This window comes from Podarcis pityusensis, assembly GCF_964106645.2.
Source record: "Podarcis pityusensis genome assembly, chromosome: 6".
Lineage (NCBI taxonomy): Eukaryota > Metazoa > Chordata > Lepidosauria > Squamata > Lacertidae > Podarcis > Podarcis pityusensis.
Window position 1 is genome coordinate 97,891,145 of NC_138030.1, and position 22,806 is coordinate 97,913,950.

A 22,806-nucleotide genomic window follows, 5' to 3' on the forward strand; every position below is an offset into this window, starting at 1 on the left:
TTAAAATGAATGTATTGCCTAGAATGTTGTTTTTGTTTCAAACATTGCAAATTGTGGACAAAATGGACTGTTTCAAGAGGTGGCAGAGAGATATTTCTAGATTTGTCTGGCAGGGCAAGAAGCCAGAATAAAATTTAAAATACTAACAGATGCAAAGGAAAGAGGTGGATTTGCCCTGCCAGACCTCAAACTTTATTATGAATCAGCAGCTTTTTGCTGGTTGAAAGAATGGCTGCTTCTTGAAAACACTGACATTTTGGATTTGGAAGGTTTTAACAATGTATTTGGATGGCATGCATATCTGTGGTACGATAAGGTCAAAGCACATAAAGCATTTAAAAACCATATTGTTAGGAAAGCATTGTTTAATGTTTGGATAAGATACAAGGACTTATTGGAAAATAAAACTCCAAGGTGGTTGTCACCGATGGAAGCAAAAGCTCTGAAAAAGCTCAATATGGAGGCCAAATGGCCGAAATATTGGGAAATTTTGGAACAAGACGGAGATAGACTGAAATTGCAGAGTTTTGAGAAATTAAAAAACAATGTGCGAGACTGGCTTCATTATTATCAGATAATGGAGGCATATAATTTGGATAAGAAAATTGGTTTCCAGGTGGAAAAATCAAAATTAGAAACAGAACTATTAGAACCCAAAACTAAGATTTTTGTCAAAGATGTATAACTTGCTGTTGAAATGGAATACTCAGGATGAAACGGTGAAATCTGCTATGATTAAATGGGCACAAGATGTTGGACATAACATAATGATGGCTGACTGGGAACAGTTATGGACCACAGGTGTGAAGTTTACGACATGTAATGCCCTAAGAGAGAATATTATGAAAATGATATACAGGTGGTACATGACCCCAGTCAAGCTTGCAAAAATTTATCATTTGCCCGATAACAAATGTTGGAAATGTAAAGAAACTGAAGGTACATTCTTTCACCTTTGGTGGACGTGCCCAAGGATTAAGGCTTTCTGGGAAATGATATATAATGAACTGAAAAAGGTATTTAAATATACCTTCTTGAAGAAACCAGGGGCCTTTCTCCTAGGCATAGTCGGTCAATTGGTGCCAAAGAAGGATAGAACCTTTTTTATGTATGCCACAACAGCAACAAGAATACTCATTGCAAAGTATTGGAAGACACAAGATTTACCCACTCTGGAAGAATGGCAGATGAAGCTGATGGACTATATGGAACTGGCAGAAATGACTGGCAGAATCCGAGATCAGGGAGAAGAGTCGGTGGAGGAAGATTGGAAGAAGTTCAAAGATTATCTACAGAAATATTGTAAAATTAATGAATGTTAGAACGATGTTGGATAGAAATTAAGTGGTTTCCAGCTGTAATGCTTTAAGGGAATATGAAAAATGGGTTGTTAAGAGGTAAAAATCTAACGTTACTATTTTAAGACCAAAGATTAGGATAAATAAAGAGGGTAAGGATTTGCTGAACCAACAAACTGAACTGGAATACAAAAAAGGGAGGTATGAGGAGGTCCGGGAAACAAGCTAAGGAAAAATAAGCAATGGAAAATTTGAGTGTTTTTAATCATTTTTATTTTGTATTTTTTTTCTTTTTCATTTTTTATTGTAATATTTTAAAAAAATCCTAATAAATATCTTATAAAAAAAAAGATAAGGAGATCACAGGGTAAAAACTGGAAAAGGTGAATTTAAATTGAAAGCATATGCTGATGATTTAGTAATTACGGTGGAGGATCAAAAAAAAATCTAATCCTAGAGTGATAGAAAAGATTCAAGAATTTGAGGAAGTGGCAGGATTTAAATTAAACAGAAATAAAACTAAGCTATTAGTAAAAAAATTGAAGAAAAGAAAAAAGAGTTGATACAAAGTATTGAGATGGAAGTTCAGTAAAAAGTAAAATACTTAGGGATATAGAATCATAGAATCATAGAATCATAGAATCATAGAGTTGGAAGAGACCACAAGGGCCATCGAGTCCAACCCCCTGCCAAGCAGGAAACACCATCAGAGCACTCCTGACATATGGTTGTCAAGCCTCTGCTTAAAGACCTCCAAAGGAGACTCCACCACACTCCTTGGCAGCAAATTCCACTGTCGAACAGCTCTTACTGTCAGGAAGTTCTTCCTAATGTTTAGGTGGAATCTTCTTTCTTGTATAGAATCATAGAATCATATGGTTAACAGCAAAAAATATAAATATCTACAAAGACAATTATGAAAAAGTGTGGTCTGAGATAAAAAGGAATTTAGAAATATGGAGCAGAATGAACCTTCCCTACTAGGAAAAATAACAGCGATAAAAATGAATGTATTGCCAGAAATGTTCTTTCTGTTCCAGACAGTCCCAGTAATGGTGAAAGATGATTGCCTCAAAAAATGGCAGAAGGATATTTCAAAGTTTGTCGGGGGGGGGGGGGGAGGCAAAAGGCCAAGGATTAAACATAAGATACAGATATAAAAGAAAGAGGTGGGTTTGCCCTCCCAGACCCCAAATTGTATTACGAGGCCGCATGTTTGGTATGGATTAGGGACCGGATAAAACTGGAAAAGGAAGCAGCATTAGATTTGGAAGGTCATGATAACAGATTTGGATGGCATGCATACTTATGGTATGGGAAAGGGAAAGGGAAAATCCACAAAGGATTCTACAATCATATAATTAGGAGATCACTAATGAGGGTGTGGGAGAGATATAAAGACTTAGTAGAACAAAAAACTCCCTGGTGGTTATCGCCAATTGAAGCTTTGTTACTCAAACCGCTTGGCAAAAAAGGGAATTGGCCTACATATAGAGAATTGCTGAAGGATCAAGAAGGGAAATGGAAGCTAAAAGATTACGAGGAAATTAAAGACCATTTTCAGAGTTGGTTACACTACAGACAACTACATGAGATGTACAAGGAAGATAATAAGAAAGGGTTTAGTTATACAACTTCTAGATTTCAAAAGAAGAAGGGAAGCTGCTGAAGAAAGCATATAGTATTTTGCTAGAATGGGAAACAAAAGATGAGGAGGTCAAACCGGTTATGATCAATGGGCACAGCATAGGACATAATATACAATTTGAGGACTGGGAAAAACTGTGGAAAGTAAAGTTGAAATTTAGATTGTTCTCTCTTGAAAGAAAATTATATGAAAATGATATATAGATGGTATATTACACCAGTACAGATCGCAAAAATGTATAAAACCAGGTCAAATATATGTTGGAAATGTAAAGAAAAAGAAGGGACTTTTTATCATATGTGGTGGGAACGTAGAGAAATTAAAAAATTTTGGGAAATTATATACAATGTATTGAAAAAAATGTTTAAAATGACATTTGTAAAAAAACCAGAAGCATTTTTGTTAGGGATTGTAGGACAAGACCTGCCAAGAAAATTTTTTTAAAAACTTATTTATGTGTGCTACAACAGCAGCAAGAGTCTTGTTAGCACAAAGATGGAAGAACAAGGAAATCCCAATGAAAGAACAGTGGCAAAAAAACTGATAAACTATGCGGAACTGGGACAAGGACAACTGTGGCTTTAAGGAAGAATGGGAACTTTTTACAAATTACAGTGGTACCTCTGGATGCGAATGGGATCCGTTCTGGAGCCTCGTTCACATTCTGAAGCGAACACAACCCACGTCGGCGCATTTTGATTTGCCGCTTCCGCGCATGACGTCATTTTGAGCGTCTGTGCATGTGTGAGCGGTGAAACCTGGAAGTAATGCGCTCCATTACTTCTGGGTCGCTGCGGAGCGCAACCCGAAAATACTTAACCTGAAGCTACTTCAACCCGAGGTATGACTATCTAAAAAGACAACAAAATGAACTGGACTCCTTGGCAAGTTTTGAATAAACATACACAAATTTATTAGTTGATAACATGTTAGATAGATAATGTAAGGATATGTAAAATTTTATAACATGCAGAGAATAATATGAGCTGAGAAATCAGAGAGAGGAGCTGAGGGAAGTCTTTGGTAGGGGAGGGGAGGGAGGGATGGAAGGGAGGGAGGGAGGGGGGAAAGGGGGAATAATGTATGTGATTATATGGTTTGATAATTGGTTATGTTGAAATTGATAATAAAAATATATTTTTTAAAAAAGAAAGCTCATTAAATGGATCATTTGAAGGAGCCCTAAGCTGAGAGGTGCTCATTTCTGACATAGGATTGCAATTTGGAAAGTATCGGCATGGAAATTTCCTTTCCCCCAGAAGGTATTTTGGACAGGCCCTTTAGAAATAGCTAGGCTTCCAGCAATTTAAGTACAGTGGTACCTTAGGTTAAGAACTTGATTTGCTGGAGGTCCGTACTTAACCTGAAACTGTTCTTAACCTGAAGCACCACTTTAGCTAATGGGGCCTCCTGCTGTTGCCACGCCGCCAGAGCCCAATTTCTGTTCTCATCCTGAAGCAAAGTTCTTAACCCGAGGTAATATTTCTGGGTTAGCGGAGTCTGTAACCTGGAGCGTATGTAACCTGAGGTACCACTGTAGAACACAGTCTTGCAGGACCTCATAGTATGACCACCCCAGGACCTGGCACAAGCTAGAAAGAGTAGGGCCACTGTATTTGTACAGCCGCAGCCCCCTTGGACACCTGACCAGGGAGGGAGGAACAAGCCTCGGGTCCAGGGAGGGCCTCTGTCCAGGCGCCCGGCCCTCTCCCCAGCCTAAGCCAGGAGGCCAAGGGTCTAGGAGACAACTGCGAGTCTTTTAAGAGAGGCCCCGCCCTGGGGTTGGCTGTCCTCTTTCAAGCGCCTTGTCCACAGCCCGAGGCCGCAATAACTGAAACGGGTCCTGCACTGCAGGGCCAGGGGATTCTGCGGCCGCCCCTCGCTCCTGGCAGGGGGAGGGAGGGAGAAGCCTCCTTCCTCCTAGCGCCCCCCCCCCCCGCTTGACGTCTGCCATGTCTGCCTCGTCCAGACCGGCGAGCGGGTCCTGGCCGAGGGGCGCCCCAGGAATCTGCCCCCCCCCCCCCCGCTTCTGAGACTGAGCGGGAGCTGAGCAGCAGCACCGAGGGCTCAGGCGAGGGCAGCCCGGGGGGCGCTGCTGCCTGGCTCCCCGGAGCGCGGGAGGAGGACGCGGCGCGGGGCTTTTGCGCTGGGGCTGCGCGTGCGCGACTCGCCTCTCGCCTCCGACCAACTTCGCTTCCCAGAGTTCTTCGCGGCAGGGCCGGGCGCCGGGGCGCGGCGACGCTCCCAGCATGCCTTTCGCGCCGGCTGGCGGGGCGATGTCTGGCCCGGGCGCGGAGGCGGCGGCGGCGGCGGGGCTGGCGAAGGCGGGGGCCGGAGCGCCTCGCCCCCGGAGGAAGCTCCTCACAGCGGAAGAGGCAGAACTGTTCGAGCTGGCGCAGGCGGCGGGGAGCGGCCTCGACCCGGAAGTGTTCAAGTGAGCGCGGGGGGGGGGGCGTAACGTGACGCGCCTTTGTAATCCGCCCCGCGACCCTCGCGCGAAAGGCGGCACACAAAAGCCGGAGGGGGAATCAAAGGCTCCGCATTGCTAAGCCAGACTGTGGTTACTGTAATTGCCACTTGTTCTTTACTCCCTGCCTCTTGCCCTGATGGGACTCCAGGCAGATTGCAGATAAATAAGGACAGGTGAAAAGCTGGAGGGGTGTGTGTAAACCCATTATTAAATAAAACAAGCATTCATAGAATAACACCCACCCACATGTCAGGAGCTCGTCCTACACTTGAGCAGGACCCTGGCAGAGACACATGCCTGACTGGCATGTTCTCTCCCTCCTGGTCTTTTGTTCAGGAGCTTCAAAAGCTTTCTTCTGCCCGAACATCACAGCAACTGATGCCAACAGACAGGCACACTTAGGGATCCACAGAGTGTTCACAGTTTGCATAACAGACCTCAGCAACACAGCATTTTGGCTAATCTACTTTATTTACATATAAACACACACAGAGCACTCCAGCATGGCTCCCTCTCTCTCTAGCATCAGACAGCAAAGAAAAAGAACAAAGGTCAATAGTCCCACTTCACGGAACACAGGAACACAAACATCCTGTCTCCGTCACTTCCCACTCTGTGGAGTCAAAACATACACCGTCATGTGAAGGACAACAATCCCATGACAGCAATCATGGAGCAGGAATTCTAACACCACCCACAGAAGATCTCTTGAAACCGCACAGACAGTCATAGCAAGGACAGAACAGCACCAGCTTCACTAAAAGCAACCAGTTCCCTGTGGGAGCAAGGAAGCCTTCGCCTGCCAGCTGTTCAGAGGCCCCTGTCCCTTGATGGTGACTCCCTCCAATGCCACATTGCAGAGGAAGTGAAATAGTGCCACTTGGCACTCCTCTTAAGTGCTCCCACAACCACAGGGGTCAGAGGCACTACATGTGACATGTTTGAATTCCACCTGCCCCCCAACTATATTATGTAGCAGGAAAGAGTATCTTATGGGGCCAGGGAGCCCAGAGTAGTCTATAAGTGGCATCTGCTCTAAGCTACCACTCTTAAAGGAATCTGTCAGCATTAGCTGGCAGCAGAGAGGTACTCCTGCCTGTGTTACTCAGAGCTCCCAGGACCTTCGTTTTTTACCTCTTATGCTCAAAGTTTTTCTGTAAACCACTCCCTCTGTCAGTCTCAGTTGCAGTATGAATGATAATTCCTGGCAGGGCTGTGGAACTGGATTCAGGCAGCCATAGGATCATAGAATTGTAGAGTTGGAAGGGACACTCAGGATCATCTAGTCCAACCCCCTGCAAAGCAGGAATACGCATTTGTCCCGTATGGGGATCAAACATTGGTGTTATCGGCACCATGCTCTAACCAACTGAGCTATTTCCCCCTGCCCCATGTAAACCTCTCTCTGGCTTTTAGAAGGCATTTGAAGGCAGCCCTGTACAGGGAAGTTTTGAATGTTTGAGTTTTTTTGTGTTTTAATATTTTGCTGGAAGCCACCCAGAGTGGCTGGGCCAACCCAGATGGGCAGCATATAACAACAACAATAAAAATAAAAATGGGTAGGGCTGCCCACCTGACAGCCAATGGACATAATGGAGTCGGGTGATGCGTTTTTGCCCATGCATGCAAAGGCATAGCCAACAAAATGCAGACAACCAGCTGATTGTCAAGCTTAGTGCTCAGTACTTTCCAAGACCCAACAATCAGCTGATTGTGTGGGGTTTCAAAGCTGCAGCATTACCTGCCTCACACCTGGCATCATATATGACATCTGGTGTAGGGCGGGTGGACATGGCTTAACAGGTCATCTTAGGCCCACAGACCAGAAAGCTCACGCACATTGTGGGGATAAATGGTATGTTGTAAGCCACATTGTCTCCAGTCCAGTCCATAATATGGGGATAATACCTATGCACTGAATTTGAATTTGCAGGACATTCTTTTGTAACTGTTTCAAGACTAATTGACTGTAGGGTAGCTCAGTCGGTAGAGCATGTGACTCTTAATCTTAGGGTTGTGGGTTGGAGCTGCACGTTGGACGACAAAATACTCCTGCATTGCGGGGGGTTGTACTAGATGCCCCTCGTGATCCTTTCCAACTCTACAATTCTATGATTCTATGACACTTTCACATAAAACAGGGCCTAAGTTAAAGAGAATGTGAACTGCAGTCTGCGTTTTTGGGGGAAAAACCAAAAAACAGCAACCCAGCAACAAGAAACAAATCAGGAAATCTAATTTCCAGACAATGAATTGTTAGTATAGTACTTTTAATGTCTACCTATGTTCCCTTCTAGGATTCTGCTGGACCTTTTGCGCATGAATGTGGCACCTTTGGCTGTTTTCCAGATGCTGCGCTCCATGTGTGCTGGGCAGAGGCTTGTCAGTGCTGAGGCTGCTCCTGAGCCAGCGCGAGGTTAGTGGTGCCCCATCCCTTAAGGAAAGAGGTGCTTGTTAAAGGCTGCTGCTCATCAGGGCTTAATTTGTGCCAGGGAAACTAGTAGCAACGATAAGAGTATCTTTAAGCATCTGAGTACCTCTCCTACATTTTGATTATTTTCCACAGTCAGTTCTCAATTTGAAGAAGATGTTAAGCTGCTAGGATGGGCCTACAGTATCATTTTCTTTCCATATGTTAATAGCTTTCAAGTTGCAAACTGAAAATTGTATAAATCATGCAAATTTGACTGAAGTTATACATCTTTGAAAGTATAAAGCCATTTTAAAAACTACTCTCTTTGCTATGCAGTTGAAATTAGAATTTGTGAAATGTCCATTTTCTGACCTCTGATATTTTCTATATCACTCAAGCCTGATCCTCTTTTGCACACAATCCATTAAAACCAAAGATTTAAAAAAATAAGTGCCACTCTCTGCATGAATTTATTTTACTGATTTTTAACATCCACTTTCTAAGCTGTAGATAACATCCTGTGTAATAGGTATTGTGTTCCTGGGCCTATAGGAAACCCTCTTGTTATGAGTCAGCCATTTGTTTAGCTTAGTGTTGTCAACACTGACCGGCAGCCGTTCTCCTGGGTTTCATGTGTGTCTTTTCCCCTGGAGATGTCAGGGAAAGCTCCGCCGCTGAGCTATTGCTGAGTCAGCAAGTTTTCAATAAAATGCAACTGTACATTCTTGTGTTGCGTTCAGTCTAATCCTAACTAGGCTTCTTGGGAAGTAAATTCTTTTGATTTTCAATTAGACTTGTCAAAGTGCATTGAGCATTGCAGTCCCAATATGATATACATTCCAGATCACCCTTTATGTCTGTTTCTCAGGCAGCATTTGAAAGATCAGTAAATATTTACATTATTAGAGGAGATACAATTTTGTTCACCTTGTTTACTGTTCTTCTACAGTTCAGGAATGAACATTTTGCCTGTCATAGTTCAGAATTATTGCTTCTAATTAGCATATCTATGTTGACCAGAAGCAGTAGTTCTTTGGTGGCCTTATTTTATGTCATAGCACCGTCTGTTCTTAGCCAAGGCCCCTTCACAGCAATTCTGACCATGTTTGTGCTTAGCACTGGATATAATCTGGTTTCCGGGTTACAGTCTCATTCAAGAGAAGGGCAAAAACAAGGCTTTATAAAGCGGGAGGCAGAGGACCAGGGAGATGAGGCTTAAGTACTAGAAGGCAGCACAGAAAAGGTGAGTTTGCGGTAGAAACTGTGAAGACTATGGGGAAGCTGTTCAGCCACTAGGAAGACATGGCAGTTGAGATGAAGGCACACGTGTGAGAAGGAAAGAAAGTGGGTCAACAGGAGACAAGCTTGCAGGAGGTGGGGAGCTGAGCACAACAGGCCGCCCTCTGGTTTCTTTCAGGGCCCTTCTCGGTTTTATGTTGGTGAGCATTCATTCATGCATTCACATACCTAATGATCTGTTAATTCTTCTGGTCCGTACTGGAGTCTGCAGCACTAGACCACTTAACTGGATGGCTTCCTACCGATCAAAGGCCGAGGTCCCACATACAACCCCCTGGATTTATTCTGTGTTTGGGCTTGCTTGTTAATTTCTCCCATCTCTGATATTGTATCTACCACCCTGAGCTGTGCTAAAAGTTGCCCAGCTCTTGCCTTCCTGTTCACCTACTCCCCACTTTCATTGCAGCACTCTTGTCATGTCAGTACTATAGATCTTGCTTTTTAAGGCTGAGAGGGGGCATTGAAAGAAGCAAAGAGCCCTCATTCTCTCCCCCCCCCCCCCATCTTTCTGATTGAGGAGAAGAGTGCTGCTGTGTGGAGAGGAGCAACTGCTACAGCCTGACATTTGTGGCTCCTCTGAATTAAGCATCAAATTACATAGTGCACACAAAATAGTCCTCTTTTTTGTTTTGTTTTTGGAAAAGCAGCTTTTGGAAGGCAAAGCTTGGAACAGAGAAGTGGCTGCTGACTTCACTTTCTTTCCAACAACACCAGAACTGGCTTATGAATATAAACAACAATTTTACTAGAATAAATATATAACCTCATAAACCAACTAGACAATGAGCAAACTAAAGTACAGTGTGCATAACCAAGCCTGGAGCTACTCATAAACATAGAATGTACCAGTGTCTCTCTCATTGCTGTACTGGTTATGTATGCAATAAGTATGTCAACATAGCTGGAACAAATAGTCGTTGGAAGCACAAAGCCATAAACGTAGGAGCGGTTGCTAAAAAGCATTCTTCAAGTAGTCATTAGCTGGAAGCGCAAATGATCAATTGAAGCCAAATGGATGAGACCTGTTCTCCGGATATTATCCAGGTTTTGCAGCAAACTTCATCAGTCCATAATGCTAAATAATATGGAATAATACAGAATGGCATTCCAGTTACAGTAAAGGAACGACCACAAAATACACGCAATACCCATCTCATGCTGTATCTTACTTAATCGCTCAACACATTTCACTCAAGAAAAAAGGTACTCACAGGCACAGCAAATGTAGAAACTGGTGATACCAAACATTTAAATACATTACAGGTGCTTGGAATCAATAATCACATTCATACGTGGTTAAAGGTATAGTAACACTTCCCTGTTATTGCTAAACAAACAAAGACACAAAAATAGATTTATATATAACAACCAGGGTTAGATTCAGTATTCAAAACTTTTGGAAACGAGGTTCCTAGTTGAAATATTAATTTGTACTCTTTTTGTATCAAGGCTCTTCATATATCAACAGATCTAAAAGGTAGTTTTTTTAAAGTCCACAGGATGAAAAAACTCAGGTCATTTTCAGTATGGGCCTCTTGCTGGAAATGCTGGACTAACGGGGCGTGTAGGCAAGCATTGCATATTTTGGACCTTTGCTCATAAATTCCAGTCCTGATTGCACAGGACCTACATATAAAAGCCCGCAAGCACAACAGAGACAGTACACACAATTTTTTGTAGAACAATTTGTAAACTGTTGCAAGACAATCTTTCGCCCATTTATTGTGTTGGTAAATGATTTTACGGGCAAAGCAAATCTGCAACATGTGCAATGACTGCATCTATAATGCCCTTTCAGCGTAGTGTGTGGGTCGTCATTATGGTATTCAAGTAGATCAGTGTGGGAAAGAATGTCCCTAAGCGATCTAGTACGCCTTTTGCCTAAAATGGGCACATTTTCACAGCCTGGAATATGGGAAATGATGTGCCAATGTCTCGTAATCACTCTTTCAATAGAAGATAAATAGTTGTACTCTATAGAACCAAAAATCCTGTCCTGATTGTTTTTGGGTTTCGGTAGCAACAATTCCTGCCTAGAAGTTCTTTTAGCCCTTTCAAAGGCCGTTTGAATTATTTCCTCCAGATAGCCTCTATCTCTTAATGAAGAGGAAAGGGATGCAGCATTTTTTAAAAAATCAGTATCAAGGGAAGAGCTTCTTTTAAGTCTAATAAATTGGCTGAACGGGAGACTGTTTTTTAATTGGACTGGATGGTTAGAATGATAATGAAGTAAATAATTCCTGTCAGTAGGTTTGCAAAATGGGCGTAAATTAATGACATGTTCATTACGTTCAGTAACAAAAAATAATTCAACTACTAGAAAGGAAATGCTAACCTCGCTCTTTTTACCAGTAAATCTTAAAGCTGTATCACATTGATTTAACCAAATGTCAAATTCCTGGTCCAAAACAAAAATAAAATCATCAATGTAACGATCATCAGTGTAACGATAATAAGCCAATAAATGCTTCCTAAATGGATTCGAATCACTCAAAATATATTCTAAATCAAAATAACGCATATAGACACAGGCGAGGGATGGTGCACAGCGGGCGCCCATTGCCACACCCCTGCATCGAAAATAAAACTGTTCTTTAAAGCGGAAGAAATTATTTTCAAGAATAAGGTCCAACAGATTGAATAACACATGTACCAGCGGATCATTTTGATTATTGTTTTATTGTCATGCAGTATTTGTTCAACCAGGGAACGTAACCTATCCAATGAAACATTAGTATACAAAGCTTCAACATCCCAAGTAGCTAATATAGCACCCTGGGGAACAGCGAGACCTTCTATGACAGAAATAAAATGTTGAGTATCCTTAATGTAGGATGGGGTTCTTATTTGCCAAAGGATTAAGGATTGAATCCACAAATTGTCCTGCAGGCTCAAGGAGGGACCCAGACCCAGAGATAATGGGGTGGCCGGGAGGGGGGGAAATACCTTTATGAATTTTGGGGAGGGTATTAAAAATTGGAACACGACTATGTTTTGGTACTAAGAATTCAGCTAACTGGTCAGATATTAAACCAAGGGCAGACGCCTCTTGGACTACCAATAAAAGCTTACGTCTGACCTCATTAGTTGGATCATAATTCACGGGTTGATAATAATTGTGATTACTCAACTGTTGAAAGGTCTCCTATTCGTACACTTGTTTATCTAAAACTACAACGGCCCCTCCCTTATCCGCTTGTTTTTTCTCAGAAATCTCTTTAAGAATATTGTTTTCTTCCCTAGACAAATTGAAGGATTTATACTGTTTCTTCCACTCAATTTTCTCTATATCTCTTAACACTAAGGACTGATATGTTTGGATATAATGATTGTGTGTTACAGGATTGAACCGGGACTTAATTCTCAATGGAGTAGGCTGGTATATCTCACCTGCAAAAAAGTCTCTAAGCTTTTATGAACTTCTACGCGAGTTTGAAAGGCGGAATAGCCAGGTGTGGGCACAAAACCCAATCCTTTCTCAAGTATATTTCCACTCTAATTTACTCGTCAGAAGACAAATTAACAACTAATGATTCTGTTGGAATCCTTTCCTCCTGGACGGGCGTTTCCCTGGCTCCTGCGAAAACCCGGATAACGCCTGCTGGACCTAAGCTGCAATTCCCTATCTCTCTCCGTCTTGCTGTCACTGTGGCTGGAAGCACTGATAGAATCATAATCACTAGGGAAATCACGTGGTCTAGTGCTGTCGTGTCTTCTGGGTTGGATTTTACCCTTTTTATCGTAGTTAATCCACCAGTATATGTTGTTATGGGCATAATCATTTTTATCCCTATTAAATTTCAGCATTTTCAATTTCTTAATCTCATCAGTGTAAGTGTTTAACTCCTTCTTTGTGATCTGCACCAACTTGTCCATTTTCTGTGATTTTAATTGAGTTTTTAAATTTGCTAATACCATACAAATTTCCTTATCAACAATCTCTATCATGTGTACATTGTTCCAAGCACCTGTAATGTATTTAAATGTTTGGTATCACCAGTTTCTACATTTGCTGTGCCTGTGAGTACCGTATGTTCTGGTGTATAAGACAACTTTTGAACCCCGGAAAATCTTCTCCAAAGTCGGGGGTCGTCTTATACGCCGGATATGGTGGTGACAGGTAGTGGCAGCAGCAGCTAGCTTGGAACGGCGACAGGCAGAAGGATGGTAAGAGCTGCCCCCCCCCTCCATCCCTGGCCGCCTCCCGAAGCAGCAGCAACCGCAGCAGCCTCCCCTTCCCACAGCAAGGTGGTGCGCGGCTTCAGCCGGGGCTCCAAGGAGCTGGGGATCCCCACAACTGCCAGAACTACCAGCCGGTGAGCGCAGCCCGTCGCTTTGCTGGATAGCCGATCGGGGCTCACTCGCTTCACCTCGGGCTGCTGCTGCTGCGACGGCAGAGGGAGCGGAGGGGTGCACGCTCTGCCCCGGCGGCGCTTGGCGGGCTTTAGGTTTGGGGGGCTGCCTCTAGTTTGCTGCAGGCGGGGGTAGTCTTATACGGTGAGTATATCCCAAACTCTATATTTTAACAGGATTCCAAGCTCCTGTAATGTATTTAAATGTTTGGTACCACCAGTTTCTACATTCTATAGTTTCTACATTTGCTGTGCCTGTGAGTACCTTTTGTCTTGAATGAACCGTGTTGAGTGATTAAAATACAACATGAGATGGGTACAGTGGTATCTCGGGTTACGTACTTAATTTGTTCTGGAGGTCCGTTCTTAACCGGAAACTGTTCTTAACCTGAAGCACCACTTTAGCTAATGGGGCCTCCCGCTGCTGCCGCACCATCGGAGCACAATTTCTGTTCTCAACCTGAAGCAACCTGAACCCGAGATAATATTTCTGGGTTAGCGGAGTCTGTAACCTGAAGTGTATGTAACCTGAAGCGTGCGTAACCCAGGGTACCACTGTATTGCATGTATTTTGTGGGCATTCTTTTATTGTAACTGGAATGCCATTCTGTATTCTATATTATTTAGCATTATGGACTGATGAAGCTTGCTGTAAAACCTGGATAATATCCGGAGAACAGGTCTCATCTATTTGGCTTCAGATGATCATTTGACTTTGCGCTTCCAGCTAACGACTACTTGAAGAATGCTTTTTAGCAACCGCTCCTACGTTTCATTTTTAATTAACTTCCACACAGTTTCATTGTATGGCTCTGGTTCTAATATTAAAAGAAAATTCTTTCTATCCATTTTCTCCACAACATGCATAATTTTTATAAACTTTTATCATGCTTTCCCACCCCAATAATTTCCTTTCTTTTCTAAACCAAAAAGTTCCAAGTACATTAGTTTTCCCCGTGGGAATCGTGTTCCGACTCCCTTGGCCATGGTGGTGGTCCTCTTCTGCATCTTTCCCAGCATCACGGTATCCTTTTGAGATGGGTCAACCAGGAATGTATTCTCAGCTACGACCACACAATTGATTATGGAAGGCATTACAGACTCAAACTGGTACCCAGATGAAACAGTCTAGCAAGCTGAAGGCTTCATATTACATGTATAGGGTAGGAAGGCAGAGGCCCAAATTGGCACCCATGTTTTCACCAGACAAGCATTTTGGGCTGCTTTCAAGGAAGGGCGGTGGACATATTAAATAAATAAATGAATAACCCCAAGCCTGGAATTTGTCTTTTTCACAGCAGTTGCGTCAACATCTTCTTTGAGAGGTACAGCATGGCCTCCCAATTTCTTTCCTGGTTAATCACTACCAGTTCAGGCCTCATCAGTGTACAGAAGTTGAAATTATTTCCCCCCACTTACTCCTATTGAACTGCTGTACGCCTGACTCAAATTACTTAAATACTTTCAATCAATCGTTTACTGTATTTGGCTAAAAGCCATTACAAATCCAGTTACAAAACCAGCAAATCCAATAAAACCTATTAAAAAGCTCCAGAAATAAGCAATAATTTACAATAAATCAAATACAGATTAGCTGGGAAGATGGTGGCACAGCGGGGATCTATATAAAGAGGCTCGGCGTTGCTCCTGCAAAAAGGTTTTATCTGCTATTTTTAAAAGTTTTTTAAAAACACTCTTAACTTTTTAAGCTTCTCAACTTGCAATTTGGATGCCTTTCTGGGTTTCGGGACCCTGTTTTAATTGTTTGAACTGTTTATTTTATCTTCTTACCGTCCCCTGGTCTGGAGGAAATTTCTTTCTAAGGAGCCTTTTCATTATTACCTCCCCTTACCTGCTTGCTCACAGATTAGCTTTCTGCTTCATTGGGTTATTTGCTTGGCATCATTAAATACTATCATAAATTATCTATATGATTGTATTATGACTGTATTATATGCTACTAGTCACTCCAGATCCTTGCGGACTCTGCAGCTTATATCCTGCATCTATCCTCTTTCCTGTTCTTTGACCAGTTACTGATTCATATGAGGAAAACTTTTGCCACTATGGTGGGGGATATTTGTGAGTTCAAAGTACCGTATTTTTCGCCCAATAGGACGCACTTTTCCCCCTCCAAAAATGAAGGGGAAATGTGTGTGCGTCCTATGGGGCAAATGCAGGCTTTCGCTGAAGCCTGGAAAGCAAGAGGGGTCCGTGCGCACTGACCCCTCTCGCTTTCCAGGCTTCGCGCAGCTCTCCGCAAGGTGCGGGAGCCCTGCGCCGGGCTCCCACGGCTTGCGGAGAGTTGCCTGCTCTGGGGGCTGGGGTCAGGGGAAGCTCGGGCTTCCCCCACCCCAGCCCTGCGCCTGGGGGAAAAATAATTTCCCCCCTTTATTTCCCCCCCAAAAAACTAGGTGTGCCTTATGGGACGGTGCGTCCTATAGGGCGAAAAATACGGTATATAATATCTTCCTCTATTAACATGCTTGTTAACACTCAGAGGATTGCTGATGCAGTACTTGCCTTTGCAAAAGTCATGCTAACTCTTCTTGAACAAAGCTTGTGCTTCTTTCTTTAGTAATGTCTCCACGAATATAGGTGGATCAAGCATTAGATGAAATAGCTCATAATTTGCTGCCTCAGTCTCCCAGATGTTTTATTGCTCACTTCCCAATCCTTTGGGAGCAAGGCCTCTTTTTCACATTGGGTATTTTTGACATGAAATCACTAGTTTCAGATTTTAGTTCCTATGTTTATGGTATCTGGTCCCATGTTGTTCCACACTTTTTCAGCAATGTTGGATAGGAATATATGACCTGCTATTTTATGTGATCATAAAAGACCTTCAGTATTTTTTTCTGGTAACGTTGTGACAATACATGTTGATGAATCGTTAGCCTTGGCTTAGCGGAGGTATACAGCCTGAGCAATATTAAAAGGTTCCTGAACAGCCCTGAAAGATACCAAAGGCAGGGAATTCAGGGAGCCATTCAGGCGGTGAATGGTTTTACAGAGGTAGAACTGGTGTGAAGCATCAGGCGTTAACATCTGTCAGCCACTCTTGCTCAGGGGAAGGACAGCCAATTGGGCACCTTCCAGATGATGTGGACTACAACTCCCATCAGCCCCAGCCAGCATGATCAGGGGTGATGGGAGCGACTCCATAACAATTGGAGTGTTTCACACTGGCTTCCTTGCGAGCAGCATAAAACAAGTTGAAGCAAGTTGTTGAATAATAATGACATCATGATTATTATATTATAATTCTTTAAAGAGATCTTATGTGTCAGTTTTACCACACTACATTGAGTTAGAACAAAGGCAGTATAAGTTCATTCTCCAGAAACACAAAATCCTAACCACACGTAAGTGAGTTGTCTTGTGCAGTGGTTGGGATGAACATGTTTAGGTGATTTAGGACTGTTGAGAGAAGGAAATGATTTTGAGACTGAGGAAAGTCTGGGAGAAACACGAATGCCTCTTGTGTGGAATCTCTTCTCACCCTGTTGCACAAAGGAATCCCCCCAAGCTGTGCCTGCCCCTCATTCTGCATTGTGCACTAGTGGGGTCACGGCCACAATGAAGGTTGCTACAACAGAACCAGGTTCCTTCTTACCTTGCCCTGTGAGCCTTGTTTTCTCTTCTCTCCATGCATGTGCCTCTTTGTAAGTAGAATGGAGCAAAATTGATCCAATGCATTGCTTATGCTTCTGTCATTTAGTATCTTATCAGGAACATTTCACAGAAATCCATATGCATATTTACAAAATCATGATCCTTTGGTGCATCACATAATGGCTTAGAATTGCAAGAAGACAACTGAAGAGATTGAAATAGAGGTGATATAGCCCCTGTTTCCTCCTAAATCCTTCAACCTGGCTAAAAGATCATAATACAAGTATCTATGCAGAATTATTCCACTAATTGTGAATTGTATAGGGGGAGTAAAAATAGCCATGATTACATAACCCTGTGTAACAAAGCATTCAGGTCATACATCTTTGAACATTTGTTGGGATATTTGAGCATTTGCAAGTTTGTTTCTGTGTCTATCGCCATGCGGTGTTTCTAATTTGTTTCTGTGTCTCTCTTTGAATTAGAGCCCCCATTTGTCTCTGCCAAGACCAGTAAAATCCCTGCACCACTTTCACTTTCCTCTGCCCTTCGACCTCCGAGAATAAGAGTTACTAAGGCTGTGGTCTACAGTCCTGCTGCAGCTTGCTCGCCTCTCTCTCAAGGTCCCCCTGGCTCTTTCCAGTTTTCTTGCTGCCTGTTCTCTCCTTTTGCAGGTTGTGTGTGTTCGTTACCTACTGGGTTTTAATTCAGCCTTCTGTGACCAAAAGAGAATCCCCTTCAAAAAGTTATTCTCTTGTTTCCAGATCCTAAACACATTTACTTGATAGTAAGTACTATTGATTTCAGCAGAACCTGTTTCCAAGTAAATGTGGTTAGTACTTTAACTTATACAAAATTAACACTGTGTAGTGTTCATTGCAGTTTTAACGAGATGGCATTTGGGGGGAGGAAACATAGGAAGCTTTTAATACTACTACCACTTTATTAAGAGAATGTGGAAGACGGTATATTTTCTTTTGGGCGTATCCTAAATGCACCTTCTTGGCAGGAGAGGTGACTCAAATTTCTGGTGATTTCTGAGGGGGCTGCATGTCAAGACCAAAAAGGCAGACTGGGTTGCGTCCACAGAGGAATGCCTTCCCATGACATGCATAGATTTAGCTATTTTGGATTGTGCCACCCATGTGCCTTTTGCTACTTGGGATCACGATAGCCTGGTTCAGACACACCTGAACATTGCAATGCGTGCAGAGGCCCCTTTGTCAAATGCATTAGCCTGTCATGTGCTGCCATGAAAGCTCTGGCTGAGTTACTTTTCTGAGATGCTCTGACTGAGCTTGGAGTGCTTGTACAGTTTCCTTTTCTGTTCATACAGCATAACCTGTTCATCCTAAGATACAGCGTTGGAATCTTCAGCTTTCGGAATTCAGACTTCTGGGCTAAAATGTTCTGTCCATTCTTTTTGATACCTGAATTCAGTGTTCTTGAAAACGTTGGGCAAATCCTTCAAGAGCAGTTTTGTATGCGTGTGGCAATATAAAGTTGAGTGTTGTGTGTGTGTGTGTGTGTGTGTGTGTGTGTGTCCCCTTCAGAATGCCATTGCATATACACAGGAGAGAGACTCCTTCCTCTGCCCTGTCCCTCTTTGTCCCTTCCTTGCTCCCCAGCAGTTTTATCTGCAGCTGGCACTGGCTGCTGTTTGCCCTTCAGTGCTCTGTGTGCACCAGGAAGCATGAGGTCTCAGGCTGGAATTGCAGAAGGAAGCTGCAGACACTTAGGAGCAGTAATGCCCTCTGGGGAAGTCGAGGGATCCACCCTGCAGCTGAATTGGTAAAGGCCATTGGTAAGCCACCTGCCCCATCAGGATTAATCATGTTTGAGGTAGAAAGGGTTTACCTCTCTGTACACATGAAAAGCCTCCTCCTACAGCTTCCACTTCACCCTCTGGGGAAAAGTATCTGGCAATTCTATGTGTGTGCAGGAGAGCCTAGTGAGAAACTGGATTCCCTGAAAGGCTGACTGATTCCTATGGTTGAGGGTCATGTAGAGAGACTGGATTCTGGAGGAGGAGGAAGGCTTGGAGAGGAACAGAAACAGATTTCCATATAGACAGTAACATCGGAGGAGGATTGATTCCTGCTTTAAGATTTTGATTGGAGTTCTTGGTATATAACATAAAGGATGGACTTTAACAAATTTCTCAAATAGCACAAGGGTTTGGATAGATACATTCAGAATAGAAATTCCAAGTCTACATAATGATGGACTCTTATGAAAGGGGAAAATACAGTGGTACCTCTGGTTACGAGCTTAATTTGTTCTGGAGGTCCGTTCTTAACCTGAGGTACCACTTTAGCTAATGGGGCCTCCCGCTGCCACCGCTCCACCACCGTGTGATTTCTGTTCACATCCTGAGGTAAAGTTCTTAACCTGAGGTACTACTTCCGGGTTGGTGGAGTCTGTAACCCGAAGTGTTTGTAACCCGAGGTACCACCGTACTGGGCAAAAAAATTCTTGCATTGCAGGGGGTTGGACTAGATGACCCTCGTGGTCACATTCAGCTCCACAGTTCTGTGATTCTGTGAAGTGACAAAGAAATGTATAGCTTTCCTTGGGAGATGGCGCCAGAGATGATCAACTTCTACCCCCACCCCTTTCCTCCAGCCCTGGAAACCAGAGTCCCAGGGAATCCTAAGGCTCGGGATTTGCTTTTACCTTGTTCTCTCCACTTCGTGGTGATGGTGACACGATGTGCTATTATATGCATTGTTATATTAGTGTTACATTATATTATATTAGCGTAGCAGTGGTGTAGTGGTTAAGAGCGGTAGTCTCCTAATCTGGGGAACCGGGTTCGCGTCTCCGCTCCTCCACATGCAGCTGCTGGGTGACCTTGGGCCAGTCACACTTCTTTGAAGTCTCTCAGCCCCACTCATCTCACAGAGTGTGTGTTGTGGGGGAGGAAGGGAAAGGAGAATGTTAGCCGCTTTGAGACTCCTGAAGGGGAGTGAAAGGCGGGATATCAAATCCAAACTCTTCTTCTTCTTCTTCTTCTGTGGATGCTGTTTGGAAATACAGCAAGCCAGCAACTTACATGCGTGATTTAACTTGTGCACATTCAGTTTTATGTGCTTGGCAAAAAATAAAAATAAAATTAAAAAATGGGGGCAGGAAGGGGGCTGGCATCTGGGGAGAAAAGTCTTTGGCACTCCCACCTGCCATTGCATCCAGTCTGCTTTGGCTATATGTGATTTTGGCATTATCCCCTGCAACTTACCCCTGCGTAAGTTGCAGGCTTACAGTATTACTTTTTTAGATAGGCCTGAATATGCCTTCATTCAGTATTATAGTGCCAAGAGCACAGAATACCATCTTTTAATAGTTGCTAGATCTTAATTTGGGAATCTGAAATATACCCTTCTGAAGCATTGTGATAAATTATTATGTACTAGAAGAACTATGTTTTCACCCTGAAATGCCACATAGTTGCTCACTTTGATGCAAATGGTAAGGAAAAAAAATACCTTGTCATAAAATTGGACCCAGTGAGGAGAAGCTGGGACATCTAGACAAAAGGTGTCCTTGAATCTCAGCCCCACCAGTCAGTTGGGAGGGATGCGAGTTGCTGAATTGTTTGAGGAAGTGCAAGCTTTTCTGCTTTTAATGGAAATTCAATGTGTGTTGTGCAGTTGTTGCTTTCAATAGTCCTGCTATTTTGGAGGAGGCCCAGGATTCCTAAATGCAGAGCAGTTTGCTCTTACGCCAAGAATCGAAGATGATGTCAGCAGGGAGAATATTTTTTATGTATGGTGAGGAAAGAGGGAGGAATACACAGAGAGAAGCTCTGCTGGCTTTAGGTCCCTTGCAGGGAGTATTGACGGTCAGAGGCAATGGATGGTGGACTTGGTTATGCTACCTGGATAGTTACTGTTTGTAAAAGTAAAGTTTAGGATAAGAATTCTGAATAAGTGTTGATGGATGAAGCAAGCCTTTGCTGATGCTGAGCTGAGCTCCTCTTTCAGTCTGGCTTAGTGTGCTGCTTTCCTTAAATATTTGGTCAGACTGTAGCTCACAACTACTATTCAGATGGTATTTAACACTAGTAAGACAAAGTGAGAGATCAGTGCTAGCATTTTCAAGCCTCTAGAGTAAACATATTTCACATTCTGCAACCTTTCCACAAATACTGGAACTCTAATGGCAGAAATAATACTATTGGCAGTATTGTTGGTCATGATTTACCAAAAGATCCTTTAGTAATAATATTTGGTTACCTTAAATGAGCAGCACCCAGTGAGAATTTCATAATGACCACAGTTTGTATGACCACTTGCCCATAATTGGGTGGGGAAACTGATCCACCTTCTTAGGTACTAAAAACATGTTATCTGGCATATAGGACCAAATTAATAAATATATGGGTCAGAGAAGGCTGACATCACAAGTCCATAAAGAAATTGGCTTTTAAAATTTCTTATTCAAACAACAAAGTTCTTGATGCCATAAACCTGTAGGATGATATCTGGCATTGGTAATACTCAGAATAGTCCATTGATTTCATTGGGTCTACTCTATGACTGATATTGAATATTACCCACATACTTTACTAGGTGAAGTATAGTTTTGTTCATGATCCTCAGTAAGACAGAGTGAAAGACAAGAGACAATTACTCATATTATGTTAAATAGTAAGAGTGATATCTATGGACTGCTATGTTAACTACTGATCTGACAGCTTGTGTTTATTTACATGTGTTAACTTGCTTTTTAATGTTTGACTTGCTATTTAAAATTAAATAATAAAAGCAAAAAAGAGCAAACTTAAGAGTATATCGTGTTATAGATAAACTTTAGGCAACTTTTATGTATTTGAGCAATGCTAGCAATTGATAGTTGGTCACAATACAGCTCTGCAGTTAGCATCCCTTTGTTTTCCTGTAGGGAGAACAAGAAGCAGCTCTGCAGCAACTGGGAACCAAGCTCTGCTAGATCCCAGCAACCGTGAAGGCTCTGTTCAGCGAGTCCCTCGGCAGCCAAGTGGCAGCAGGCTCCAGAAGGCTGGATGTCCCGTGAAGAGTACATAAATGCTTGGAAGATTGGTGGTTCCAGTATTATGGCGAAATTGCAATGTAGTGAATGCACCTAGTCAAGATGGATTTGTAATGTTCCAAAATGTCACATATAGCTCCTATCAAGAAAACAAGTATGAGATGAAGGTTGGTTTCATCACGGTTGGGCTGGTTTTCAAATTCCAAATGTGGTTATAGCTGATGATATAGGATATACTGTTGCAACTCCCTGTTACAGGTGTGTGTCCTTCCTTCATAAAGACATTGTTAGTGCATCTCTCTCTCATTTATTTGTTTTCCTTTTGGGGAATTTAGCAATTAAAGAAAAGCACACCAACTTTTTATAGTATGGAACTGAATCCTCTTACTGTTTACTGAATCCCACTATGCTGCCATTGTTGTTGCATGCCAAAATCGCTTCTAGGTAGTTATAAATGATAAAGTCCATAAATAATTAAAATGCACAATGAAACAATTCCAGCAAAGCATCCATAATTAAAATAGACAATGAAACAAGACAGTTAAAAAGCAGAGCAATTAAAACAGTTAAACAAAACAGATCAGCAAGGTCAAGCTCAGGGGAATGCTTGCCTCAGCAGGTTTTGTCTTCACGAGCCAGCAGAATGGAGCTGCTGATCTTGTAGGTGAGCCCAGAGGGCATTCCACAACCGTGGTGCCAGC

The 22,806-nt window shown here is 42.7% G+C and overlaps 2 protein-coding genes across 2 annotated transcripts in view; both read left to right on the plus strand.

Moving 5' to 3' along the window:
- The window catches only part of FASLG (Fas ligand), a 158,269-nt gene that overhangs the window by 124,615 nt on the left and 10,848 nt on the right, over positions 1–22,806 (plus strand). The window lies entirely within an intron of this gene.
- Positions 5,208–22,400, plus strand: LOC308480604 (mitotic-spindle organizing protein 2A-like). The gene is made up of 4 exons (XM_081012355.1): positions 5,208–5,380; positions 7,714–7,832; positions 17,581–17,718; positions 21,998–22,400. The coding sequence occupies exons 1-4, from the start codon at positions 5,223–5,225 to the stop codon at positions 22,138–22,140; spliced, it is 558 nt and encodes a 185-aa protein (XP_080868481.1). The 5' UTR covers positions 5,208–5,222; the 3' UTR covers positions 22,141–22,400.